Source organism: Pseudophryne corroboree, chromosome 2, assembly GCF_028390025.1.
Source record: "Pseudophryne corroboree isolate aPseCor3 chromosome 2, aPseCor3.hap2, whole genome shotgun sequence".
NCBI lineage: Eukaryota > Metazoa > Chordata > Amphibia > Anura > Myobatrachidae > Pseudophryne > Pseudophryne corroboree.
In genome coordinates, this window is record NC_086445.1 from 1,016,156,253 (window position 1) to 1,016,182,198 (window position 25,946).

The 25,946-nt window shown below is 47.6% G+C and overlaps 1 protein-coding gene across 1 annotated transcript in view; it reads left to right on the forward strand.

Moving 5' to 3' along the window:
- The first annotated feature begins 2,350 nt into the window (after positions 1-2,350).
- The window catches only part of ABCG1 (ATP binding cassette subfamily G member 1), a 168,153-nt gene continuing 144,557 nt past the window's right edge, over positions 2,351-25,946 (forward strand). Inside the window, exon 1 of the mRNA XM_063956688.1 lies at positions 2,351-2,457. Coding sequence (XP_063812758.1) covers positions 2,416-2,457 — 42 coding nt within the window. The 5' untranslated portion in view covers positions 2,351-2,415. The remainder of the gene's footprint in view (positions 2,458-25,946) is intronic.

A 25,946-nucleotide genomic window follows, 5' to 3' on the forward strand; every position in this document is an offset into this window, starting at 1 on the left:
CCCCTCTGTATGCTTCTGCTAGCTTTCCTGGTTCTGGTATGAATGGTCGACCATGTTATGGTCGACAGTCATTAGGTTGACCACTATTGGTCAACATTGGCATGGTCGACATGGACAAATGGTCGACACATGAAAATGTCGACATGAGTTTTTTTTTTACTTTTTGGGGTGTTGTTTTCTGCGTAAAGTGACGGGGAACCCCAATTAGCGCACCGCGTCCCCTTGCATGGCTCACTTCACTCGCCATGCTTTGGGCAAGGTGCCTCGCTCCACTACCGCTGTGCTTGGCACAGGTTACCGTTCCCAATCGTAGTCGACGTGGATCGTAAAGTATGGAAAAGTTCCACAAAAGTAAAAAAAAAAATAAAAGATCATGTCGACCTTTTCATGTGCCGACCTTTCACGCGCCGACCATTTTCATGTGTCGACCATGTGTCCATGTCGACCATGTCAATGTAGACAAATAGTGGTCGACCTAATGACTGTCGACCATAATATGGTCGACCATCCAAATGGATACAAGTTTTCCTACCCCTGCCCATTATCGGTATCTTGACTATAGGTTGAAAGGTCGACATACATTAGGTCAACCACTAATGGTCGACATGCATTGGGTCGACATGGTCAAAAGGTCGACAGGTACAAAGGGTTGTATTTTCCTAGGAGGAGAGAGAGTAAATATTAGTGTCAGTTATATAAATATAAAAGAGGAAAAAACTCTTTTTGGGGCGCTCTCTTTTAAGAGTCCCTGAACTCTTAAATTTTTTGTGATTATTATTTCTGATATTTTGGCCAATATTAGAGTTTGATTATAATTGTTACGCCTCACGTGACAGTTTATCTCTGAGGCAACCACTCATTTACGCTAATTTACATATTAAAAGTTACGTTTTAATTCTTTCATAGACTGAGTGCCCCCAAAAGAGAGGTTTTTCCTTTTTATTCTTCATAATAGCTACAAAAGGTCAACAGATTCAAATGGTCGACACACATATGACCGACACAGCTGTTTTTGTGGTTTTAGTAGTTTTATCACCTTTTTCATACTTTACCATCCACGTGGACTACGATTGGGAATAGTAACCTGTGCTCAGCTTGCTCGCCATGTGAGGGGACGCGGTACACTAACTGGGGTTCCACATGCTTTCATGGCGAAAACACCAATTTCTTTTACAATGCTGTGTCAACCTTTTTGTATCTACATTTTGTCATGTCGACATTTTCATGTGTCAACCCTCTGACCCTGTCAACCCTGACTCTCTCACCCTTATGCATGTAGACCAGTGGTGGATTTTGCCTATGGGACTGCAGCCCCCCCCCCAGGTAACAATCCGCCAGTGCCAGTGAAGCAAGATGCAGTACGCGACTGCACTGACTTCACTGTGACTGGCAGTGACTTTCTATTGGAAATCCTACCTGCCAGTCACCTGCAAGATAGGCAGTTTCATTGGGAGGTGTAGCCTCCCTCCAGGACTGCCAGACCAGGCTGGAATAAGCAGGGAGCTGGCTTCCTGTTGGAAGCCACTCTCTGCCTCATCGTCAGCCCTACCCGGCTTCTATGGGCTGCAGCTAATGCAGCCCTTAGAAGCCGGGGGATTCACATGTGCACACAAGCCACTGCTTGTGTGCATGCGCAGGTCCCGATGCCTGCTAGTTCCATTTGCGCAGGCGCCGGAACCCGGCCGCATGGGGATGTTGGCTTTACCTCTCTCTCTTCTACACGGACAGCGGCAAACCCCCTGTCCACCAAAGGTAGGAACCGTCGCTGATGTTGACCATTAGTGGTCAACCTAATGACTGTAGACCTTTTGCTTGTAGAGCTAATGACCCACACCCCGTTATCTGTGCTACACCTGTATCTGTGCTACCCTGTATGTGGTGATATAAATATTTGTTTCTTAAGCTATGTCTTTAGTGCATGTTGCAGTCAGCGGCTGTGTACTGTATTTATGCTCTGATATTCTGTTACTGTTTTCTGTGTTTCCCCTGCACTGTGCTTAATAAATAAATGTTAATTATAACAATCCTAGATTTCCAGCTTCTCTCTTACATCACTAACAGCAAAAGGATTTTGCACTGTGATACCTATTTACAAACACATGATTGCAACACTGAAAGCTATCCCTGCCTGTGTAGTGCCAGGAAGCTGAGTGCACACAGTGTGGGTGATAATGACCCAGGATGGGGGCTGGCAGCTGGTGAGCAAAACAAGAGCACGTTTATCTGCACCCAGCGAGGCCCCGCCCAGCCCCTGTCTCCCAGCCAATCAGCAGCCGGGGATGCGGTGACTGGCAGCTGCCTGGGCTGTAGCTGTGTGCTGCGCTGGAGGCAGAGCAGAGAGTGAGCAGGTAGCAGAGGGACGCGAGTTGTTTCAGCACCACCAGCAATAGACAGCGCTCAGCACATAACCGGGGGATGGCCTGCCTGACTGCAGCTTTCAGTGTGGGCACTACTCTGGTGAGTGCAATGCATACATTCCTATGTGGCACTATTGTCACCTTACCTATTTATTACCACTTTCACCCTCTGCAGCAGGGATAACAGGTATGCACTAAGCAGCATCAAGGTCAAATCATTTAGGAGCAATAGCAGCCCCAATGCACAGACCTGGTGCCCTGGCTGCCTAATGAAGCCCTGGTGAGTTCCCATACTGGAATTGCTCTGTATGGGAGTGTGGCATCTGCTGCTGGGCTTCACTGAGTGACAATGCCAGCTATACCAGTGCTGCCTACTCTGTATACACAGTGCAGTAAGTATAGACTTTGCTGGTTATCTGTATCCATTCCAAGTGACCAGGGAACTGAAGACTTGTGCTGAGTGGATGTTGGGTGGAAGTAGGCAGCTTGCTGTCCTGTGGCTGCTGTGGAACTACAAGTCACAGGAGGGCATGCTGGGACTTGTAGTGCCACCACTGCAGCAAAGTCCCCTAGCATCCCCATCTTTAGCCCCACTGAATGCCATCATCTGTGTAATAGAGGCATGAGGTCTATGCCCGGTGGCTGGTACAATCATGATGTAAGGGATTAGCTGGATCCGCACAACTGGAATTTTTAGGAAATGAATCACAGGTTTGCTGCGAATTAATTGCTTGGACTGTAATTAAAGGAGGTGAAGTGGCTTCAACGTGACCGTCATTAACTCCTTGTGGGCCAGCAATGTTTAACTGGCTGAGTTGTTATCTGTGTGCAATGCTAATTACCCTGCAACATCCATTTCATTTAGTCTGATGCATCAGATGACAGCAAGCTTTGCCTGGAAAGGGTTAAATAACTCCCTACTGGTATAAACGTTTTTCTACTAAGGGGATTGACAGCAAGTGGCTATTTATGGGTTAATAAAGGGTATTTGGCACAGCTGGGAGTTTCCAGGTAAAAATCATTATTGTGTGATGCAAAATGTTTTCAGAGGGGGTTGTGAGGGGCTTCTGGCTGCATTGGTGCCTTGCTGCCCCCTCCCTGGAGGCTTTGGGTAGGGTGCACCTGCTTTTTAGGGCAGGAGTTTAGCAGTTGACCGATAGTTACCTCGGTGAGCTCAGGATTAGAGGATCATCTGAGCATGCGCAGTGGCAGATCAATGCATCCTCTCCGCTTGTTATCTGCCAGGCTGCAATATATGCAGCCGTCCAAGCTCATTATAAAGGACACTGTAATAGCTTTTGCAGAGGGGCAGTTTAGGACAGAACCACAGGTTGGAATATGACATGGAAATGTAAAGGTCTGTCATTGCTCTGTGACTATATAAATGCTTATTGAAATCAGAGACTTTAGTAAAATGCACCAGTGGAAAATTTACTTCTGCAGGGATTATAAAAATAGTATTTATAATACAAGAATATTGAAACATAAGGGTTTATAGTACGCATAGGGGCTTGTTTATTAGCATCTTACAGTATTTTTGTGCAAATATTGCACAGTACCAGGGTCACTGCAACATTAATCTTGTATCTGTTTGTTGCAATCTAGTCAGCTGGGCTTATTTACTAACATTGTATTTACAGTAGATGCCCAGTTTGCATGGTGTCACAAGAAACCCATCAAGCACACGCTTTTATAGTTTAACCCATGGTAGTTGCTTGTTTGTTGTAATGTTAATGAACCCTTACATTTCCTATGTACCATTATGTTTGTATCATATTGTTATTATTTTTAATATTCGTTTATAGTAATTAAAATATTTGAGATAGGGGCCTTCCTTGGTTTTTGGTCCCATTATCACCTTGTGCTTTGGGGCAGATTTACAGCAAAAATGGTACATATGGGGTCATTCCAAGTTGATCGCTCGCTGCCGATTTTCGCAGTGCAGCGATCAGGTAAAAAAATGGCAAAACTGCGCATGCGTATGCACCGCAGTGCACAGGCGCGTCATACGGCTACAAAGAGGATCAGTGCTGGGCGATGGATTTAGCGAAGATTCCATTCGCACAGCCGAACGCAAGGAGATTGACAGGAAGAGGGCATATATGGGTGTCAACTGACCGTTTTCTGTGAGTGTTTGGGAAAATGCAGGCGTGTCCAGGCTTTTGCAGGGCAGGTGTCTGACGTTAATCACGGGACTGGACAGGCTGAAGTGATCGCAGCGGCTGAATAAATTCAGACCTACTCAGAAACTGCACAAACTATTTTTGTAGTGCTCGGCTGCACATGCGATTGCACACTTGCAAAGCAAAAATACACTCCCCCGTGGGCGGTGACTATGCGTTTGCACAGCTGCTAAAAGTAGCTAGCGAGCAATCAACTCGGAATGAACCCCATACTGCATCACCTATTTTTGTAGGCGCAAGCAAAAATTAGCAGTGCTGCTTAAGGCCAGTACTCATTGTCAGATGTGGGGAGAGATGTGTGCTGAGCGAACCGCTCAGCACACATCTCTCCCCCCGCTCAGCACAGCGCAATGTGTGCTGAGCGTGCGGGGGCGCTCATTTCACCCAGCAGGCCAATCTAGCACCAGCGTTAGCGATGCACAGGGCTGCGCATCGCTATCGCTGTGAGGGGTACACACGGAGAGATCACTGCTTAAAATCTAAGCAATCTAGTCAGATTGCTTAGATTTTAAGCAGCAATCGCTCTGTGAGTACCCCCCTTTACAGACATAAACACACCACAGAGAAACACGACATGTGGCTATAATAAGACCTCATGCTTGATTGAATCTGCCTGTTAACGCCTCTTTATCAAAGTATAAGGAAGTAACAGACATTCATAAATAACCCCAGAAAATTGAGCCCACATTCCTTAAAAAGACACATGAACTTTAGAAGCCCCAACTTTAAATGCCATAATATCATTGAGAAACAACAAGTAAAAGAATTAAAAAGATTTTTGTTCCATTTGTGCAATGGCTCAGAAAAAGAGAAGTGAAAGAAAACACCCGCAAAACAGTGGAAAGAAGATAAGCACAACTAACACATGCAAGGAACTTGCAAATACAAGATAATACTAACGTAAAAATACATTCCGAGTTGTTCGCTCTGTAATTTTCTTCGCATCGTAGCGATTTTCCGCTAATTGCGCATGCGCAATGTTCGCACTGCGACTGCGCCAAGTAAATTTGCTAAGAAGTTTGGTATTTTACTCACGGCGTTACAAGGTTTTTTCTTCGTTCTGGTGATCGTAGTGTGATTGACAGGTAGTGGGTGTTTCTGGGCAGAAACTGGCCGTATTATGGGTGTGTGTGAAAAAACGCTGCCGTTTCTGGGAAAAACGCGGGAGTGGCTGGAGAAACGGGGGAGTGTTTGGGCAAACGCTGGGTGTGTTTGTGACGTCAAACCAGGAACGAAACTGACTGAACTGATCGCAGTGGCAACGTAAGTATCGAGCTACTCAGAAACTGCAAAGAAATTTCTATTCGCAATTTAGAGAATCTTTCGTTCGCAATTTTGCTAAGCTAAGATTCACTCCCAGTAGGCGGCGGCTTAGCGTGTGCAAAGCTGCTAAAAGCAACAACTCGGAATGAGGGCCATTGTATCTTGAACAAAACCAAAACAAGGTGACAAAACTAATATCTAGAAAAGTCTCATCAAATAAAAAAATAAATTAATCCTCATACACTATAGAAAAAAAAAGAATCACATGAGCAATCATACAATCAACTTTGAATGGTACTTTAGTTGTCATTGAGACCGATGTCTAGGGGCATGACTAGAAGCTTGTGGGCCCCATGTCAACATTTTGGAGTGGACCATGCAAAGTGTTTAGGAGCACCCTGCCCTCCTTATAGTCTGTGGACATGGGCGCTGGGTGGACAATCTGGTCACTCCGGGCCAAAACCATCCAGTACATATATATAAGGTCAACTACGCACCCCATTGTCTAAAAAAATACACCTACACCCCACATATTTCTCAGAGACCCCAACTCCCTACACTAAAACCTGCACATACATCACTAATACACCTAAAAACACTGCTGCAGATGTATGAAGCCTGGAGGAGGGATAAACCAGTGATAAGTGCAAGGTGATAACGCACCAGCCAATCAGCTCCTAACTGTCATTTTTCAAATCCATAATGATTGGCTGGAGAATTATCACCTTGCGCTTATCACTGGTTTATCACTTCTTTATCTCTTCTCCAGGTTAATACATCTGCCCCACTGTTTTCTATTCACAATCCTACATATTATATGAAAATGTTAAATATACTGTTTAAAACGCTACAGAGTAACCCAGACATGACCGTTGACCTTTTAACTATTATGTTTTGTCTCTGCCTATATTCTACCGTCCCTTCCTCTCATTGCATTATGGGCCTGATACATCTTCAGTTGCAATTTTGCTAAATCGCAAATCGTGCGATTATCGGAAGACTGCGCACGTGCTGTGAACGCTTTGCATGTGTACCACCCGTGATTTGCAATCCTTATGCGATTGCATCTTTCCTGGGATGCGATCACAGTTTGATTGACAGGCGGTTGGCGTTCATGGGCGTACACATGGCATTTGCAGGGAGTGGTGGTGGAAAGGCAGGTGTGTCATGGCCGTGTTTTACATCTGACACAGGTGCGATCCTGCGATTAAAAACATGGTGCCCGGTGCGACTGCATTCTTAGGGGGAGATTCAAATGTTTGAAAAGTCAGTTGGGAGTTTGTTTTTTCCTATCTAATAGACAGGAAAAAACAGACACCCAACCGACTTTTCAAACATTTGAATTTCCCCCTTATTATTCTGAGTAACCCTGGATCATCCGCAACTTCTGTCTCAATAACGATCCAAGCTGACTAAGGTCCCATGTCCTGTAATTTGTGGCATATGACCCACTCCCACCCTCATATACATATCAACATCCACCACCCTATGCCAACCCATTCTGCTGCGGGTAAACGGCTGCTCAGTTTTGTTGGTGTTTCATTGCATCATGTCTTCTTCCCAAACAGTGAGCACCGGGTGATTACAGTGACTTCTCAGCACACATCACAAATTGCCTATGCAGAACTCCAGTGCAGTTAATTTGTTTTGTTGGGTATAAGTGCCCATGGATTTTTTATTTGGCAGCTGAAACAGCACATTTCATGCCAAACTGGGAACTGGCACCGGAGAGTTAGAGCTTTTAAGTGCTAGAAACAAATTCCTCCTGGTTCCAGAGGAGCTGAGTGTGTGCAAATGAATATTATATTATTTCTCATCCAGGGAACGGAACAGGCAGAGACAAAGCATTGTATATATAGCTGCTTAGTTGCTGCCTGAGCCTGCTGTACAGGATTGGGCAGCCAGTAATGACAAGAATATAGTGGGAAGGAAAAGTAGACGCAGTCATCGTACAGTAGATGTTTGTCTGGTGTCACTTCCTGACATTTGGTGATGTCTGGTGTTATAATTATAATCCCCGTGGGGTGATGTCAGGGCACACATTGCAGCCCTTACTTCTATGTTCCTAGTCATCCAAAAGTTCTGAGTCTTCGCTTCCTGGAATATATGTTGACATCACCTAGGTCAACCACTATTGGTCGACATGCATTAGGACGACATGGGAAAGGTCGATACATGAAAAGATCAACATGAGTTTTTCACATTTTATTTAAAAAAGTTTGAACTTTTTCATACTTTACGATCCCCATGGACTATGATTGGGCATAGTAACCTTGGCCGAAGCATGGCGGGCAGACATGGTGCACTAATTGGGGTTCCCGGTCACTTTACGATGAAAATAACACCATTTAAAAAAAAAAAAACTCATGTCGACCTTTTTTCAAGTCGACATTTTCCATATCGGCCTAATGATTGTGTTGACCTATTTCAGGTGTCGACCTAGTCACTGTCGACCAACAGTGGTTGACCTAATGACCAGGCCCGGTGACAGGGGGGGTCAAAGGGGACACTCGTCCCGGGCCCCGTCATTGTGAGGGGCCCCAAGGTCCAGCGGCGGCAGCATGTAATCATAAATGTAAAATAATTATATAACTCACGGCATCTCGCAAGCTGCAGGCCGCCCGAGCCCTGTGGTCGCTCCTCAGTGCACTGCGCTGCCCCTAGCCCCAAGTCAGCTGTCAGCCTGAGCCAGTCCCCGGCCGTGCCATGTGCAGTGCACTGACGTTGCACCACTAGTCACACAGCAGGACGCTGGTCCAGACCGCCCTCTCCTCTTCAAGTCCTCACCGCACTCCGCCCTGTGTCTCTGCTGTGTGTGAGGAGCCGGAGCGCCAAGCAGGAGCGGCACAGGACAGACTCGGACAGTACTGCAGGACTGGGACTGCTGGCAGATTGTCACTCGGAGGAGCTGGTTAATTAGCGGCACCAGCGGTTGTGTGCTGCTGGTAAGGATCTCTCCAACTCCAGCATGTTTGTGTACTTGGGTTTGGTTTGGGCTTTTGGGTTTGGGGCGGGCTGCGGGCAGGCACATATGGATGTATCTGCATGCATATTTATTGGCACATGCAGGGAGGGTTGTGTATGGGTCAGGGGGCAAGAGGGGGGGCCCGCAGAGATATCAGTGTAATGGGCCCCAAGATTTCTGTTGCCGGCCCTGCTAATGACTATCGACTTTGTTACTGTTGACCCAATGAACCATACCCTACAGGAGAGCAGCTGACCAGACAGGTGCCCCCCGCACATGTAGGATTGATAACGAAGGTGAATATGTGTTGATCTGACGCCATGACACAGCACAACCACAGTTGATAAATGAATGAACTCCAGACCATCTCTCTCATAAGATAAAGAACCACATTTTCAGAATCTTTTCCTCCTGCACAGTTATTAGATGCTAAATTACAATAGTATCATGTCACGCTATTGTCCCCAGAGCTGGCACTCTTGCTGATTAACAGTCATTAGCATAGTCTCAACATTAGCAGGGTCATTTCCCCAGAGAGTCCATATCCATGTCTCTGTCCTGTCACCTCACTGAGAGGTCAGGATCTCAGCACTCGGGTTGGCTGGACCTCAGATCTTCACCCATTCTCTTAGGATGGAGCATATTTATAAAAAAAATATATTTGGCAAAACAGATGATTTTTGTGGGTACCCGCAAATACTAAGTACCACCTGTATGTACATTTGGGGAACCACTTCTGATACTGTACTTTTCCGATCCCGTTTTTGAGAAATAAAAATGCAGGAATTACCAAACAGCTTGGCCCGGCAGCGTTAAGTATTGTAGCCAATGGGCTACACCTTACAAAGGGCCTAATTCAGACCTGATCGCTCGCTAGGGTTTCTTTGCACTGCTGCGAGCAGATAGTCGCCACACACAGGGGAGTGTATTTTTGCTTTGTAAGTGTGCAAAAGCTTGTGCAGCCGAGCGGTACAAAAAAACTTTGTGCAGTTTCTGAGTTGCCCAGAACTTACTTAGCCCTTGCGATCACTTCAGATTGTTCGGTGCCGGAATTGACGTCAGGATCCCTCTCTGCAAACGCCTGGACATGCCTGCGTTTTTCCAACCACTCACAGAAAATGGGCAGTTGACACCCACAAATGCCTTCTTCCTGTCAATCTCCTTGCGTTCTGCTGTGCAAATGGATTCTTCGTAAAACCCATCGCACAGCAACGATCCGCTTTGAAACCTGTATGACGCACCTGCGCATTGCGGTGCATACACATGCGCAGTTCTGAACTGATTGCAGCGCTGCAAAAAACACTAGCGAGCGATCAGGTCTAAATTAGGCCCAAAATGTAATCATTTAATACTGTAATTATGCCACTTAGCACAACTCCTGTATTTGCTGTGTTCCAAAACCTCCTTCTTAAGCTGGGTATACACTGAAGCCATGTCGGGCTGATTTGCCGTTTTGTAAAGACAAAGCACCTGCATCACTCAGTGTGTACGGGTGATTGTACGCTCCTGCAGTCGCTAGCGACAGTCGTTGGGTCTGCTTTGCTGCACATCAAGCCTAGTGATATCGCTAGTGACCGTGTTTATGTTTAGGAAGAAAGGAACATGATCATTCTGTAAAACCCGTTCTAATGTGTATACAAAATCTGGGCTCAAGGGCATTCGTTCCGATGTAGAACAAATGCCCGTCGCCCAGTGTGCACCCAGCTTAAGGCTTCAGGTTACCTCTCACTGGCAGAGTGTTACGCAAGTAGTATAACTTAGGTAAGCCCTGGATTCTTGGAACTCTCGCTGGTTCAGACTCAGAACTCTGCAGCTTCTCTCATTTGTCTGTTTGATCTATAAGTAGTTTAGCACTGACCTGAATAATATGTATGAGGTTACTCATTGGCAACAGACGGGCAAGTTAGGAGGGAGCTGATTCTCTATCGTGCTTGTAGGGTCACTCTGAACAAAATGCACTGTGTGGATTGGTGGGTTCATACACAGGGGCGGAGCAAGTGTAGACAGCAGTTTAAATTCGATGGCGGCAAACATCGGAATGCCGCCATCGAATGGTAAAACCACTGCCATCACAAAAAAAAAACATTGATGGTTGTGAACCATGCCGATGCGATGTCCAACCCTACCTATATTAGATACTTTTAGGATACTGACCTCAGCGATTGCAATGCAGGGCGGATACATAATAAATGAAAGATTATGTAGAATGTACGGTTCTAGGGTTCAGCATTCCTCTACATGACAATTTTGTACTTGGCTAAAATGAAGCAGCTAGCAATTAGGATCAGCACGAACGCCGTGTCATAGTGAGGATGAAATGTTCTCGTTTCACTGATACAGCCGATATTTCATCACATTTCCTGACTGAGCGACGCAGCACAAGAGGAGACTCTGCTCCGGGTCTATGCAAGATCAGACTGATCAGTCAGGTGCAAGATGTACTCAGGGACGGTTCTAGACCTTGTGGTGGCCAGGGCAAAAGTTTCCTTTGGCGCCCCCACCGACAGGTAAAACAGAGTTGGTGCACGCCAGAGGCGTGTGCCCAAAAATAGGGCATGGCTTCATAGGGAAGGGGCGCATGACCAAAAATAGGGCGTGGTTTCATAGGTAAGGGGCGTGGCCACAGTTATGCCCCCAGTAGTTGTGCCCCCAGCAGCTGTGCCCCCAGTAGATTTGCCCCCAGTAGTTGTGCCCCCTGTAGTTGTGCCCCCAGTAGCTGTGCCCCCTGTAGTTGTTCCCCCTGTAGTTGTGCCCCCAGTAGTTGTTCCCCCTGTAGTTGTTCCCCCAGTAGTTGTTCCCCCTGTAGTTGTTCCCCCAGTAGTTGTGCCCCCAGTAGTTGTTCCTCCTGTAGTTGTTCCCCCAGTAGTTGTTCCCCCAGTAGTTGTTCCTCCTGTAGTTGTTCCCCCAGTAGTTGTGCCCCCAGTAGCTGTGCCCCCTGTAGTTGTTCCCACTGTAGTTGTTCCCCCTGTAGTTGTTCCCCCAGTAGTTGTGCCCCCAGTAGTTGTTCCCCCTGTAGTTGTTCCCCCAGTAGTTGTTCCCCCTGTAGTTGTGCCCCCAGTAGTTGTTCCCCCTGTAGTTGTGCCCCCAGTAGTTGTTCCCCCTGTAGTTGTTCCCCCAGTAGTTGTTCCCCCAGTAGTTGTTCCCCCTGTAGTTGTGCCCCCAGTAGTTGTTCCCCCTGTAGTTGTGCCCCCAGTAGTTGTTCCCCCTGTAGTTGTGCCCCCAGTAGTTGTTCCCCCTGTAGTTGTTCCCCCTGTAGTTGTGTCCTCAGTAGTTGTTCCCCCTGTAGTTGTGCCCCCAGTAGTTGTTCCCCCTGTAGTTGTTTCCCCTGTAGTTGTTCCCCCTGTAGTTGTGCCCCCAGTAGTTGTTCCCCCTGTAGTTGTGCCCCCAGTAGTTGTTCCCCCTGTAGTTGTTCCCCCTGTAGTTGTGTCCTCAGTAGTTGTTCCCCCTGTAGTTGTGTCCCCCTGTAGTTGTGCCCCCAGTAGTTGTTCCCCCTGTAGTTGTTCCCCCTGTAGTTGTGCCCCCAGTAGTTGTTCCCCCTGTAGTTGTTCCCCCTGTAGTTGTGCCCCCAGTAGTTGTTCCCCCTGTAGCTGTGCCCCTTGTAGTTGTGCCCCCTATAGTTGTGCCCGCTGTAGCTGTACCCCTTGTAGTTGTGCCCCCTATAGTTGTGCCCGCTGTAGCTGTGCCCCTTGTAGTTGTTCCCCCTGTAGCTGTGCCCCCAGTAGTTGTTCCCCCTGTAGCTGTGCCCCCAGTAGTTGTTCCCCCTGTAGCTGTGCCCCCAGTAGTTGTTCCCCCTGTAGTTGTGCCCCCAGTAGTTGTTCCCCCTGTAGTTGTGCCTAGTGATGAGCGGATTCGGTTTTACTCGGTTTTACTCGGTTCTCAAAACCGAATCTTACTGACTCACTGATGTCACGTGTTTTGGATAGCCAATAAGATTCGGTTTTGAGAACCGAGTAAAACCGAATCCGCTCATTAGTGTCCAGCCCCTTGTAGTTGTGCCCCCAGTAGTTGTGCCTCCTGTATCTGTGCCCCTTGTAGTTGTGCCCCCTATAGTTGTGCCCGCTGTAGCTGTGCCCCTTGTAGTTGTGCCCCCAGTAGCACTGCTTACAAACACACAAAAACCCCCACACATACTTACCAGCCCCACTCCTGCCTCCCGACCGCTGCTGCGCTGTCCTCCGTCTCCGGCCGCCGGCTCCTCTCTACGGAAGAGACGTCATGAGATCTCTCCCATAGCAGCGCCGCAATGACACTAGAGGTCAATTTTGACATCTAGCATCTGACAGTGGTGCCGGCTGCAGCCGGGGAGCGGGATTCGGGATGTAGGTGGGTGGTGGGCGCCTGCAGGGTGACTGCGGCCCACCCTGCTTGCTCGTGCCTAGAACCGCTCCTGAGTGTATTGTAGGTGCCAGGACACCTTGGTGCTGAACAGATCATCTGTCCAGTCCAGGAAGACATTTCAGTGACACAATCTCCATAATAGAATATTTATTTCACTTGGTAATAATAATAATAATAATAATAATAATAATACCTGTATTTTGCAGCAGGTGTGCACCTTTTATGGACTAAATAATTGTGTTAATTGGGCACATAAAATCAGTTTTGTAACCCAAAATACATCTTATCAAGCAAGTGTTTGTCTAAAAGAACTCACACAATCTATTTATAGCTACAAAGTATTTTTTGTATCAAGCTAATATGATAACAGAACGGCAAGGCATGCATAATGCACTTACGGCCTGATTTGGATTTGTATGGAAATCTGATGGTTTATAACCTTTTCACATCGCAAAGATAACCCAGTAGCGACCTGGAAATATGCTGGGTTGACACGGGTCACTGTGCAATGTGAAAGGGCCTCATGAGAATTCCGGGGTCGGTTATTCCCGGGTTGAATACCGGTGGCAGCGTGAACGGCTTTCCGGGTTGATGCAACCCGGGACCCGTTAACTACATAGGGAGAGGCGGTGCGGAGATGAACTCATCTCCCAGCACCGCCCCCTACTTCTGGCTCAACCGCCCGCCACTAAGGCAACCGACACGGCAAATTGCTGGGTTGGGAAGCCTGCAGATAGGGTCCAATGCCGGAAGGACCCGTTTCCAATTCCCGGGTGGGATATGGCATTGGCGATGTGAAAGGGGCTTTAGGGTCTGCGCATGTGCAGAACGTTCTTGCATGATCGCTTGCAGTCCCCCTTAGCTACAGATAGGGGGCAGAGCGAATGTGGCTACCGGGACTGGTCTACAAAACAGGGGATGTTCCCTTTGGACGCAAACTTTCTGGACCTTGCAGAGGGGCTCTGGAGCGGCTCTGGTGGTCAGACTGAGTAAGCTTCGGCTTATGCAGACTGATTGAGGGATGCGACCATCGCACCATCATTGCCCAGTGGCACCTGTATTTGGCATGCGGCCTAGAAAGTCACTGCATGGTGTGTCCTTAGAACACTGCGGGCACTCAGCCTTTTGCTAGCACCAATGGCAAGACACAGCAGAGCCTCATGGAGCACGCTTAGGATGCTTCGGATGCTCAGATAGTCCTGTTGGCAAGCCACTGCAGAGATGGCCAGAGCATCATAAGGATGCTCTCAACTTCTATTTGGTCCATCATCCTTGTCACATCATATCAGATGGGGGGCACAGGGTGCATAACAGCCATGCATGCACAGAAAACTGAGGCTGTGATTTATGTATACTGAAATGTGCCAGCACTCATATGTGCTTGGTTCCACCCCAAGTCATCATCATCAATGAATACTTAAGTTGTACATCCCATATAACCAAGGGTTAAAGTGGGAGGAATGAGGTGGAACTGAGTTCCAGCACCTGTAATTGTAGGAGAAACTAGTTCCACCTCCTCCATTCCTCTGCACAGTAACTCCAACAGAAATGCCCACCCCATCACCTACGTCAATCGATGATGCAGGCAACACTAGTGTCACTGATGAGCTGCAGCCACCTCCCCCTTCCCCAGGTCCTGGTGGCTTCATGGTCCTCCTCCATCTACAGCCCACCCCTCCTGTTACTCACATTTGCTGTGCCTGTTAGGGTGTGTACACACGGTGAGATTTTTTCTTAAGATTTTGACTATATAGTCAAAATAGTAAGAAAAGTTAGTGCAGATCGCAAGGTGAAAGTCACCTTGCGATCCCGATGCGCGGTCCCGCCAGGTCGGCATCGCAAGAAAAGATAGACTGTGCAGGCAAGTCAATCCTTGCTAGATCGGTGTACTATCTAGTTCTTCTCACATGTCAATGACATCTCACATAAGCCAAAATCTCACATAAGCCAAAATCGTAAGCACACATAGTACAGATCTCAAGAAAAGTTAGTCAAAATCTGTCCTATCTGGGCTCCGGGGAGTTCAAGGGAAATCGCAAGTAAAAATCGAACATAGCAAGGATCTCACCGTGTGTACACACCTTTAGACTGCATTCATCCCCTCCTCAGATCCCAGTGGGTACCTTTTCTGGCACGGTGTATGTGATGTCATGCTGTCACCGCTGCTGAAGTGAAGAAGAGCCATGAAGAGGAGCAGGCTCTGTGCATCTTGAAGACAAGATGACAGGGGGATGGAGAGACAAGAGAGGTGGGAAAGCTGCTGGTGGGATACAGGGCATGAGCTGCTGGAGTGACAGAGATGTGTATAAGGTGCACTACTGTGGGCATTTTGTGTATAAGCGGCACTCTGTGGGCATTATGTGTAAGGGGCACTACAACTATGGTCATAATGTGTAAGGGGCACTACAACTGTGGTCATTATGTGTAAGGGACACTACAACAATGGTCATTATGTGTGAGGGGCACTACAACTGTGGTCATCATGTGTAAGGGGCACTACCGTGTATAAAGAGTACCATTGTGTAGCACAATGTGAATAAAGGGCACTACTGAGTGACGTAACCTGAATATGGGGCATTACTCTGTGGTGTAATATAAATCAGGGTCACTACATGTGGTGTAACATGAATAAGATTGTGTTACTGTGTGGTGTAATTTGAATTGGGGATACTATTATGTGACCATGCTGCATCTTTGTGAGATCAATGTCCCATATAAAGATGAGAAGTAGGGCACTCATTTAGTTTGCAGAGGGGTGCCGAAAACACTAGTACTGGCCCTGGCTACGCTTAAGGTGAGGGGAGTGGGGAGGGGGATAGGGCGGGTGGTAGGTGGCAGTGTAAGCATAGGCGTGCGCAGGACATTTTATTAGGGGGTGCACGATTAGAAGGGCCTGTTTAGCACCGCCTATTGGGCATGTCTAACACCACCTAATGGGCGTGTCTAGCACCACCTATCAGGCGTGTCTACCACCACATATTGGCACTCAATGCAAATGAAATAATATAGAGAATTGATGATATATATATATATATGTATATATATATATATATTACATTTGTATATTTTATTACCATAGATTATATCCTAATCTCTCGAAATATTTATTGAATTTGAACTTGTCCTCCTCCAAGAGGAACGCTGTATTCTGTGGTGTTGGCACATGAGTAGAGAGAGAGCATGGGTAGGAGCATGAGCGGGCATGCACGCGGCATGACATCATCACCACACATCCCACAGTTTAGAGGAACTGGGAGTAGGATTACATCAGTGATGCTGCACCATACAAATGAATGACAGCCAGACTGAGCGGAGGGAGTGGTGGGCACAATGGGCGGGAGGACAGAAATGAGCACACTTGGCGATGGCCGATACTGCAGCAGGTGTGTGTGAGGGGGTGACAGACATTAGGGGGTGCCTGTGCGCACCAGGCACCCCCCCTGCGCACGCCTATGAGTGTAAGTGAGTTCCACCACTTCTCCAGGACCACTTTAAGCCCTGCTCCTAACTGGCACTTACTAGCCTACATCCCGGTCTGCCTGTGCCACATTTGCATGAACGCAGCCTTCTTTAACTGTGCCTACGCAATAATGCCAATTCCCTTCATTCTCCCAACTCTCCAGATGTGTGTCAGTGCCATCAAAACGCATGTGACTCTGCATTGCACCTACTTTACTTGTGTAGGCCTTTTTCCCGGGCATGTGCAGTGAGAATTCATGCCAGCGGATGTTCGTTCACCTTTGTCTTAGCCCCAATCTGTACAATGGGGGTCATTCCGAGTTGTTCGCTCGTTGCCGATTTTCGCAACGGAGCGATTAAGGTGAAAATGCGCATGTGCATGGGGGGTCATTCCGAGTTGTTCGCTCGCAAGCTGCTTTTAGCAGCTTTGCACACGCTAAGCCGCCGCCTACTGGGAGTGAATCTTAGCTTATCAAAATTGCAAACGAAAGATTAGCAGAATTGCGAATAGACACTTCTTAGCAGTTTCTGAGTAGCTCAAGACTTACTCGGCATCTGCGATCAGTTCAGTGCTTGTCGTTCCTGGTTTGACGTCACAAACACACCCAGCGTTCGCCCAGACACTCCTCCGTTTCTCCAGCCACTCCCGCGTTTTTCCCAGAAACGTTAGCGTTTTTTCGCACACACCCATAAAACGGCCAGTTTCCGCCCAGAAACGCCCACTTCCTGTCAATCACATTACGATCACCAGAACGAAGAAAAAACCTTGTAATGCCGTGAGTAAAAAACCTAACTGCATAGCAAATTTACTTGGCGTAGTCGCACTGCGGACATTGGCGACTAATCGCTCCGTTGCGAGAAAAAATAACGAGCGAACAACTCGGAATGACCCCCATGGTACGCAGTGCGTATACGCTAAGTATTTTACCACAAGACGTAGTAGATTACTCACGTCCGAACGAAGAATTTCCATCGTTGAAGTGATCGGAGTGTGATTGACAGGAAGTGGGTGTTTCTGGGCGGAAACTGACCGTTTTCTGGGAGTGTGCGGAAAAACGCAGGCGTGCCAGGATAAAACACGGGAGTGTCTGGAGAAACGGGGGAGTGGCTGGCCGAACGCAGGGCGTGTTTGTGACGTCAAACCAGGAACGAAACGGCCTGAGCTGATCGCAGTGTAGGAGTAAGTCTGGAGCTACTCAGAAACTGCTAAGAATTTTCTATTCGCAAATCTGCTAAGCTAAGATACACTCCCAGAGGGCGGCGGCCTAGCGTGTGCAATGCTGCTAAAAGCAGCTAGCGAGCGAACAACTCAGAATGAGGGCCAATGGTCTTACCTTACTGCCAACAGGTGAAACTATTATGTACATACGGCTTTGTCTACAGAAACAAAGAGCAGCTATTCTACCCAATATGGCGTAACCCATTATATGTGACTGCACCTGTCCTTCCTACATGATCTGGCCGCTGCACAGAATTCTGCTCTATAGACGTGATCCTAATGCAATTCCCTGGTGTTTTATGACTAAACATCATACAGACAGAGGAGCAGCCAAAACAAGGTAAGTAACACGGGATCCGGTCTGAAGATCGACAGTGTCTAGGTCGACAATGTTTAGGTCGACCACTATAGGTCGACAGTCACTAGGTCGACATGGATGGAAGGTCGACAGGGTTTCTAGGTCGACATGTGCTAGGTCGACAGGTCTAAAGGTCGACATGAGTTTTTCAAAAAATTTTTGGGGGGGGATTTTTTCATACTTAACGATCCACGTGGACTACGATTGGAATGGTAAAGTGTGCTGAGCGAAGCGGTAGCGGAGCGAAGGCACCATGCCCGAAGCATGGCGAGCGAAGCGAGCCATGCGAGGGGACGCGGTGCACTAATTTGGGATCCCGGTCACTTTACGAAGAAAACGACACAAAAAACAACAACCTCATGTCGACCTTTAGACCTGTCGACCTAGCACATGTCGACCTAGAAACCCTGTCGACCTTCCATCCATGTCGACCTAGTGACTGTCGACCTATAGTGGTCGACCTAAACATTGTTGACCTAGACACTGTCGATAAAACGAACCACACCCAAGTAACACTGGGGGTCATTCCGAGTTGATCGCTCGCTAGCTACTTTTTGCAGCCGTGCAAACGCATAGTCGCCGCCCACTGGGGAGTGTGTTTTCGCTTTGCAAGTGTGCGAACGCGTGTGCAGCTGAGCGGTACAAAAACAGTTTGTGCAGTTTCTGAGTAGTTCTGGACTTACTCAGCCGCTGCGATCACTTCAGCCTGTCCGGGACCGGAATTGGCGTCAGACACCCTCCCAGCAAACGCTTGGACACGCCTGCATTTTTCCAACCACTCCCTGAAAACGGTCAGTTGACACCCACAAACGCCCTCTTCCTGTCAATCTTCTTGCGATCGGCTATATAAATGGATTCTTCATTAAATCCATCACACAGCGACGATCCGCTTTGTACCTGTACGATGCACCTGCGCGTTGCGGTGCATACACATGCGCAGTAGTGACCTGGTCGCAGCGCTGCGAAAAACGGCAGCGTGCGATCAGGTCGGAATGACCCCCACTGTGCACTTAGTGACAGGTTTGTGGGGAACATTGAGAGGAAAGTGTTTGATCCTAAAGACTACACAGGGGTTAGGTGTATTTGCCACGACTGTCAGGTTACAGAGACCATCTGAGATCACAAATATCTTTTTTCCCCATATAATAAGGACATTAGTAACTTATCTCCACATCCATCCACAAAACTGCAATTACTACACATCTCTTCTGAACATCCCCACCATCTGTATTCCCATTATAGCCCATCCTGTTATACTGTGACCAGTGTCGGACTGGGGCATGTAGGGCCCACCGGGGGAATGCAGTGGTAGGGGGCCATGTTTAGAGGTGTGGCCAGTCTGCAGAGGGGGTGGAGCCTGCAACCTCATTGGTTTGAACAACGATTAGAGAGTGCAACGTCTGGGCCCCTTCATAAATATATATACAGTAAATTCAGCTGCGGCATGCATGATAATGTACCAGATTATTAACAGCAATGCACTGTAGAAAATACACCATAGTCCAGTATAAGGTAACATATGTATAATGTATAATTAAAGTGCACAGTCTGGAACATGATCCTTAGAGCAGGAGGAGGGCCCCCAGCTAGTAGGGCCCACCGGTGGTTTCCCCTGTACCCCTGTGGGCCAGTCCAAGCCTGACTGTGACTCTGCAGCACCTCACCTCTGTGTGCACTTTCTCCATAGCACCAGCCAGCTCCCTCGTCTCTGCACAATGCTACAGTGTAGTAACGGAGACTGGAATCACATTAGGGAGAGGGCTTGCTGTTTGTAGTCACTGTCAGTTGATAAAACTGACATTTGGCAGCTGTCCCTTGTCTCTGATTTACCGGCAGCTAACGGGTTTTATTTGGTGACAGAATAACAAAGCGGATTTGTCCTAGCAGCTGGGCGCTGAATCCTTACAAAAGCGCAACCCGGAATGTGCCATGGCAGGTGTGTGTGTACAGTGGTGATCATTCCGAGTTGATCGCTCACTAGCAGTTTTTAGCAGCCGTGCAAACACTATGCCGCCTCCCACTGGAGTGTGTTTTAGCTTAGCAGAAGTGCGAACAAAAGGATCGCAGAGCGGTGGCAACGTTTTTTTGTGCAGTTTTAGAGTAGCTCCAGACTTACTCAGCGCTTGCGATACCTTCAGACTATTCAGTTCCGGATTTGATGTCACAAACACGCCCTGCGTTCGCCCAGCCACGCCTGCGTTTTTCCTGGCACGCCTGCGTTTTTTCGAACACTCCCTGAAAACGGTCAGTTGACACCCGGAAACGCCCACTTCATGTCAATCACTCTGTGACTGAAAAGCATCGCTAGACCTTGTGTGAAACTACATCGTTCAATGTAAGAGTACGACGCGCGTGCGCATTGCGCCGCATACGCATGTGCAGAAGTGCCTTTTTTTGCCTCATCGCTGCACAGCGAACAAATGCAGCTAGCGATCAACTCGGAATGACCACCTGTATACTGATATATATATGGGTGTGGATCACAGGGTCGACCACACTTAGCTTGACAGTCATTAGGTTGACCACTACTGGTCGACAGTGACTAGGTCGACACCTGAAATAGATCAACACTGGCATTAGGTCGACATGGAAAACGGTCGACGTGACTCACTCCTCTACCGCTGCGCTGAGCACAGGTTACTATAACCAATCGTAGTCCACGTGCAGCGTAAAGTATGAAAAAGCTCAAAAATAATAATAAAAAAACAAACATGTCAGCCTTTTTCCATGTCTACCTAGTGCATGTCAACCTAGTGACCATGTCGACCAATAGTGATCGAACTAATGACTGCCGACCTAAGTGTGGTTGACCTAAAGACCGGATACTATATATATATATATATATATATATTGCTGCAGTTGCGCAAAACAGCCCTTCTAGGCGCGTCAGGTCCCGTGAGACTCTGCTATCGTCTTCTCTGTCGAAAATGCATCATAGTTGCAACGCACCAGGATACTGTGCTGATTGATTTGATATATGTGAGCGACTGAGTCTCTGAATCTGTATATGAAGTGTTACATTGTAGCATCTACAGATTTTTTTTCCCAATAAAAATTCCACTGTGCTCCGTATGCAGACTCATTTACACATAATATAAATGTTGCATATCAGATTAATCAGCGTAGTCTCCACATGCGTCCTAGTCCCACTGAGTTACCACTAAGACACATTTTCGGGGGGAAAAAAGACGCCCAACACTATCAGAGTCGCACAGGAACTTGCGTACTGTGGGTCTTATTCAGAGACAGACACGGGGTCATTCCGAGTTGCTCGCTCGCAAGCTGCTTTTAGCAGCTTTGCACACGCTAAGCCGCCGCCTACTGGGAGTGAATCTTAGCATAGTAAAATTGCGAACGAAAGATTCGCAATATTGCAAAAAGACTTCTCTGTGCAGTTTCTGAGTAGCTCGAGACTTACTCTTCCAGTGCGATCAGTTCAGTGCTTGTCGTTCCTGGTTTGACGTCACAAACACACCCAGCGTTCGCCCAGACACTCCTCCGTTTCTCCAGCCACTCCCGCGTTTTTCCCAGAAACGGTAGCGTTTTTTCACACACACCCATAAAACTGCCAGTTTCCGCCCAGAAACACCCACTTCCTGTCAATCACATTACGATCACCAGAACGAAGAAAAAACCTCGTAATGCCGTGAGTAAAATACCAAACTGCATAGCAAATTTACTTGGCGCAGTCGCAGTGCGGACATTGCGCATGCGCATTAGCGACTAATCGCTCCGTTGCGAGAAAAAAATAACGAGCGAACAACTCGGAATGACCCCCATAGTTCGCTGCATACGCAGTCAGATCTGCGTCCATCTCTTCACACGCTGAGGGTCACCCAGCACAGGGTAAGGCCCGCCCAACGTGTGTGAGATTGCAGACACATCAGAACTAAGGTTGACCCCTGGCAGCCAGCGAGTCAAGCGGTCGGCTGATTTTTTTTTTTGGAGTGGCTGTCACCCTGGATCAGTAAATGGTGACAGAACTAAACCTCTGCACCAAGGGGTCATTCCGACCCGATTGCTCGCTGCAGTTTGTCGCAGCACAGCAATCGGGTCGGTACTGCGCATGCGCCACAGTGCGGTAGCGCATGCCAGCCATCGTTGCCTAGCGATCGCCTCTGAGGCAGAGGCGGTTGCTGGGCGGGAGGGGGCTGGACGGTGGCGTTAAGCCGCCGTTTAGGGGGAGCGGTCCGGCCAACGCAGGCATGGCCGGACCGTTAGGGGGGCGGGCCGCAGCAGCTGCATGACATCCCACTCAGCCGCTGCGGGCCGGGGAGCGACAAGTAGCACCTGGCCAGCACGCTAAAGCTGCGCTGGTCGGGAGCTACTCTTGAAGTGCAAAGGCATCACCGCTGTGCAATGCCTTTGCACTTCTGCCGGACGGGGGGGGGGGCTGGCACTGACATGTGGGGCGGTGTCCCACCGCATGTCAGTGTGACTGATCGTTGCTGTGCTAAATTTAGCACAGCTACGATCAACTCGGAATGACCCCCCAAGTGACGATACAGGTTATGAATTGTTAGTGCCAGAGCAGCCAGACATTAATAAATGTATCCAATAATCTTATGCAGGGTTCACTTTGGCTGCCCTTCTCCCTATGGACCCCAACGGTGATAACAAAGCCCAATCACAGGAACATGTTTTCATCAACACAGGATTAATGCTCAATGAAACATAAACACAGCTCAGATAATGCCGATAAAAAAAAAAAAAATATATATATATATATATAGAGTAAAGATACACTCGGCACTCCGCCAAATAAATGTAGACATCTTGCCCGGTGCCTTCCTTCTGAGTTTGATATAAGTATGGTATGTAGGCGGCACTCGTGGACTTAATTCAAATGAGAAACCCGGACACTCCTGGGTTGAATACAACGTTTCGGATTTATTATCCTTCGTCAGGTACATACCATACTTATATATATATATATATATTTTTTAAAAGGCAAGACTATGTATATATGCTCATTGACCTGTACCCGTCACCTTCGCAAAGGGAAGACGGCTTTTTTGTTGGCTCACCCAATATTCGTGACAGTGCCGCTGACTTCGAAGATTCTCAGTGAAGCTCCTTAAGTAACTCTTCTGTATACTCTATATTTCTCAGAAAGTCCCATCCCCCCGTATTCTGCTGTGTTCAAGAAGGATTTTCTGTGGGTTTTGTTATGATAAGTAGCCTTTAGAAACAGTACAGGAACAGTTAAGCCCTTTCTTTCATGACTTGGCGGCCCTCAGTAATGCTGTATTTCAATGGGCAAAGGAATATAAACCTTTTATAGCGATGTAGCCTTGAATCCTGATCCAGATTTTCTACATGAGCGCTGTTTATTTCTCAGCACGATAATACGATCCCTTGCGTTTTGTGTGTGTGCCGTTGGGGAGATATTTGATCGCTGGGAACTGAACAAGAAAGATTTGAACTTTTTGCAGAGTTGGTCGGTGTCAGGTCCCACAGATCATAACCACAGAGTTTCTGTCTATGAAGATGAAGCTGGCTGTTGTATAATGGCTGTCATTCCGAGTTGATCGCTCGCTAGCTATTTTTTGCAGCCGCATAGTCGCCGCCTACGGGGGAGTGTATTTTTGCTTTGCAAGTGTGCGAACGCCTGTGCAGCCGAGCTCTGCAAAAACATTTTGTGCAGTTTCTGAGTAGGTCTGGACTTACTCAGCCCTTGCGATCACTTCAGTCTTTTTGGTGCCAGAATTGACGTCAGACACCCGCCCTGCAAACGCTTGGACACGCCTGCGTTTTCCAAAACACTCCCAGAAAATGGTCAGTTGACACCCTCTTCCTGTCAATCTCCTTGCGATCTGCTGTGCGAACGGATTCTTCATTAAATCCATCGCCCAGCAATGATCTGCTTTGTACCCGTACGACACACCTGTGCATTGCGGTGCATATGCATGCGCAATAGTGATATGATCGCTGCGCAAAACCGCAGAGAGCGATCAACTCGGAATCACCCCCAATGTTGGAGGCTGGTGTAGGACATAGGTTTTCTATACATTGCAAGAATGAACCGACGTACAGTACTAAATGGGGATAAAACTTTTTAATGAAAATATACCCCATTAGTAAGTAAGCGGAGGTTTTCAATTATTTTCTAAAATTCTCTAAATGTGTTTAGTGCATACCTTTAGTTGCCTACCCTCTCTCATTCTGCAGGAGACTCCCTGAGATAGTAACAATCTCCCTCACTCCCTGAATAGTCCAGCAATCTCCCTGATTGTACCTTACCCCCATTATATAGCGGTTACAATTTTTTGGGGGGTGGATTGGAGATACATACATTCAAATTAGCTCATCAGTGCCTTTTCTCTGCATTGATTATAAGGTACAATGATCTCTATGGCTACATGCATTTTAAATAAGGTTTCTCGTGGCCATTACAGTAGATGGAACCTCTTGTAAAACACAATACACAAACAAATCCTGTGTCTTTTCTTCAACAAGTAGATCTTACTAGCTTTGGGGCTCATTTAGATCACAAAGATCTTCTTTGGGACAATTGTGAGTTCATCTTCTCATCTACAAACACTTAAAAAATCTAACAGAATTACCATTGCTTCTTAACCCTCTCACAATCCTTTCATTTCTTACAGCCCAAATACATTTCTGCACCCACTTTATCTACGCTTTTGACTCATTTCATACTAAAGCTACACCCATTGAGCCTACACTGCTTTTCTCACCTGCATTTCTGCAATTCTTCTGCTCTGATTCCCTTACAGTCTCCTCTCCTACTTCCACTTTCCCTCAACCTATTTTCCTACTTCACACTATGTCAAGGCTTTCTTATACTCCCCACAACACTCAATGTCTACCTAATCATGTATCTTTATCCTTCCCCCCTAGTCTCCTACACCTCCTCCTCTGTCTCCCCTCCATCCCTCTGTTTCCTTCCCCCTCCTTTCCTGTTACCCCACTTTCATTTACCTCTGCCCCATGGTCCTGCTACCCAACAACTCAGCCCTGCTCCCTTTCTCCCTTCCCTGTCACCTCCCCATACCCCCATCCACATCACACTGACCTCCCTCCCTGCCCACCTCCTGCAGTTTCCCCTCCTAGCTCAGGCACCCGCACCATCACTATTCTCTCATCATCCCTGCCCTCAAAGTTAATCTCACCTCATCGCTACAGCAACCCTGACAATCTCATTCACATCTCTCCGACAAACTCATACCCCCTATCCTGTGCCCTCTGGAATGCCAGATCTGTTTGTAACAAACTGGTCCCCACTCATGACCTTTTCATTTCCAACTCCCTACACCTACTAGCCATTTCTGAAACTTGGATTACGCCCTCTGACACTACTTCTCCTGCTGCTCTCTCTGCTGGGGGCCTCACATTCACACACACACACACACCCCGACCTGGGGGTCGCCATGGAGGTGGTGTTGGGGTCCTTTTACCTTCTAGTTACTCCTACCAACTCATACCACCAGAACCATCCCTTACATTCTCTACATTTGAGGTCCATGCCATACGCCTCTTCCAACCAGTCCATCTTAGAGTAGCTGTCATTTACCGCCCCCCCTGGCACTGCTTCCAAATTCATCGACAACTTTGCTTCCTGGCTTCCTCACTTCCTCTCTTCTGACATTCCCTCCATTATCCTAGGCGATTTCAACATCCCTATTGACATCCCCACACAATCCCCTGCCTCTAAACTCCTTAACCTCACCTCTTCACTTGGTCTCTCCCAGTGGACCTCCTCACTCTCCCATGTTAATGGGAGCTCACTGGATCTGGTCTTCACTCACCGCTGTGATATTTCTGATTTTCCAACTCCCCATTT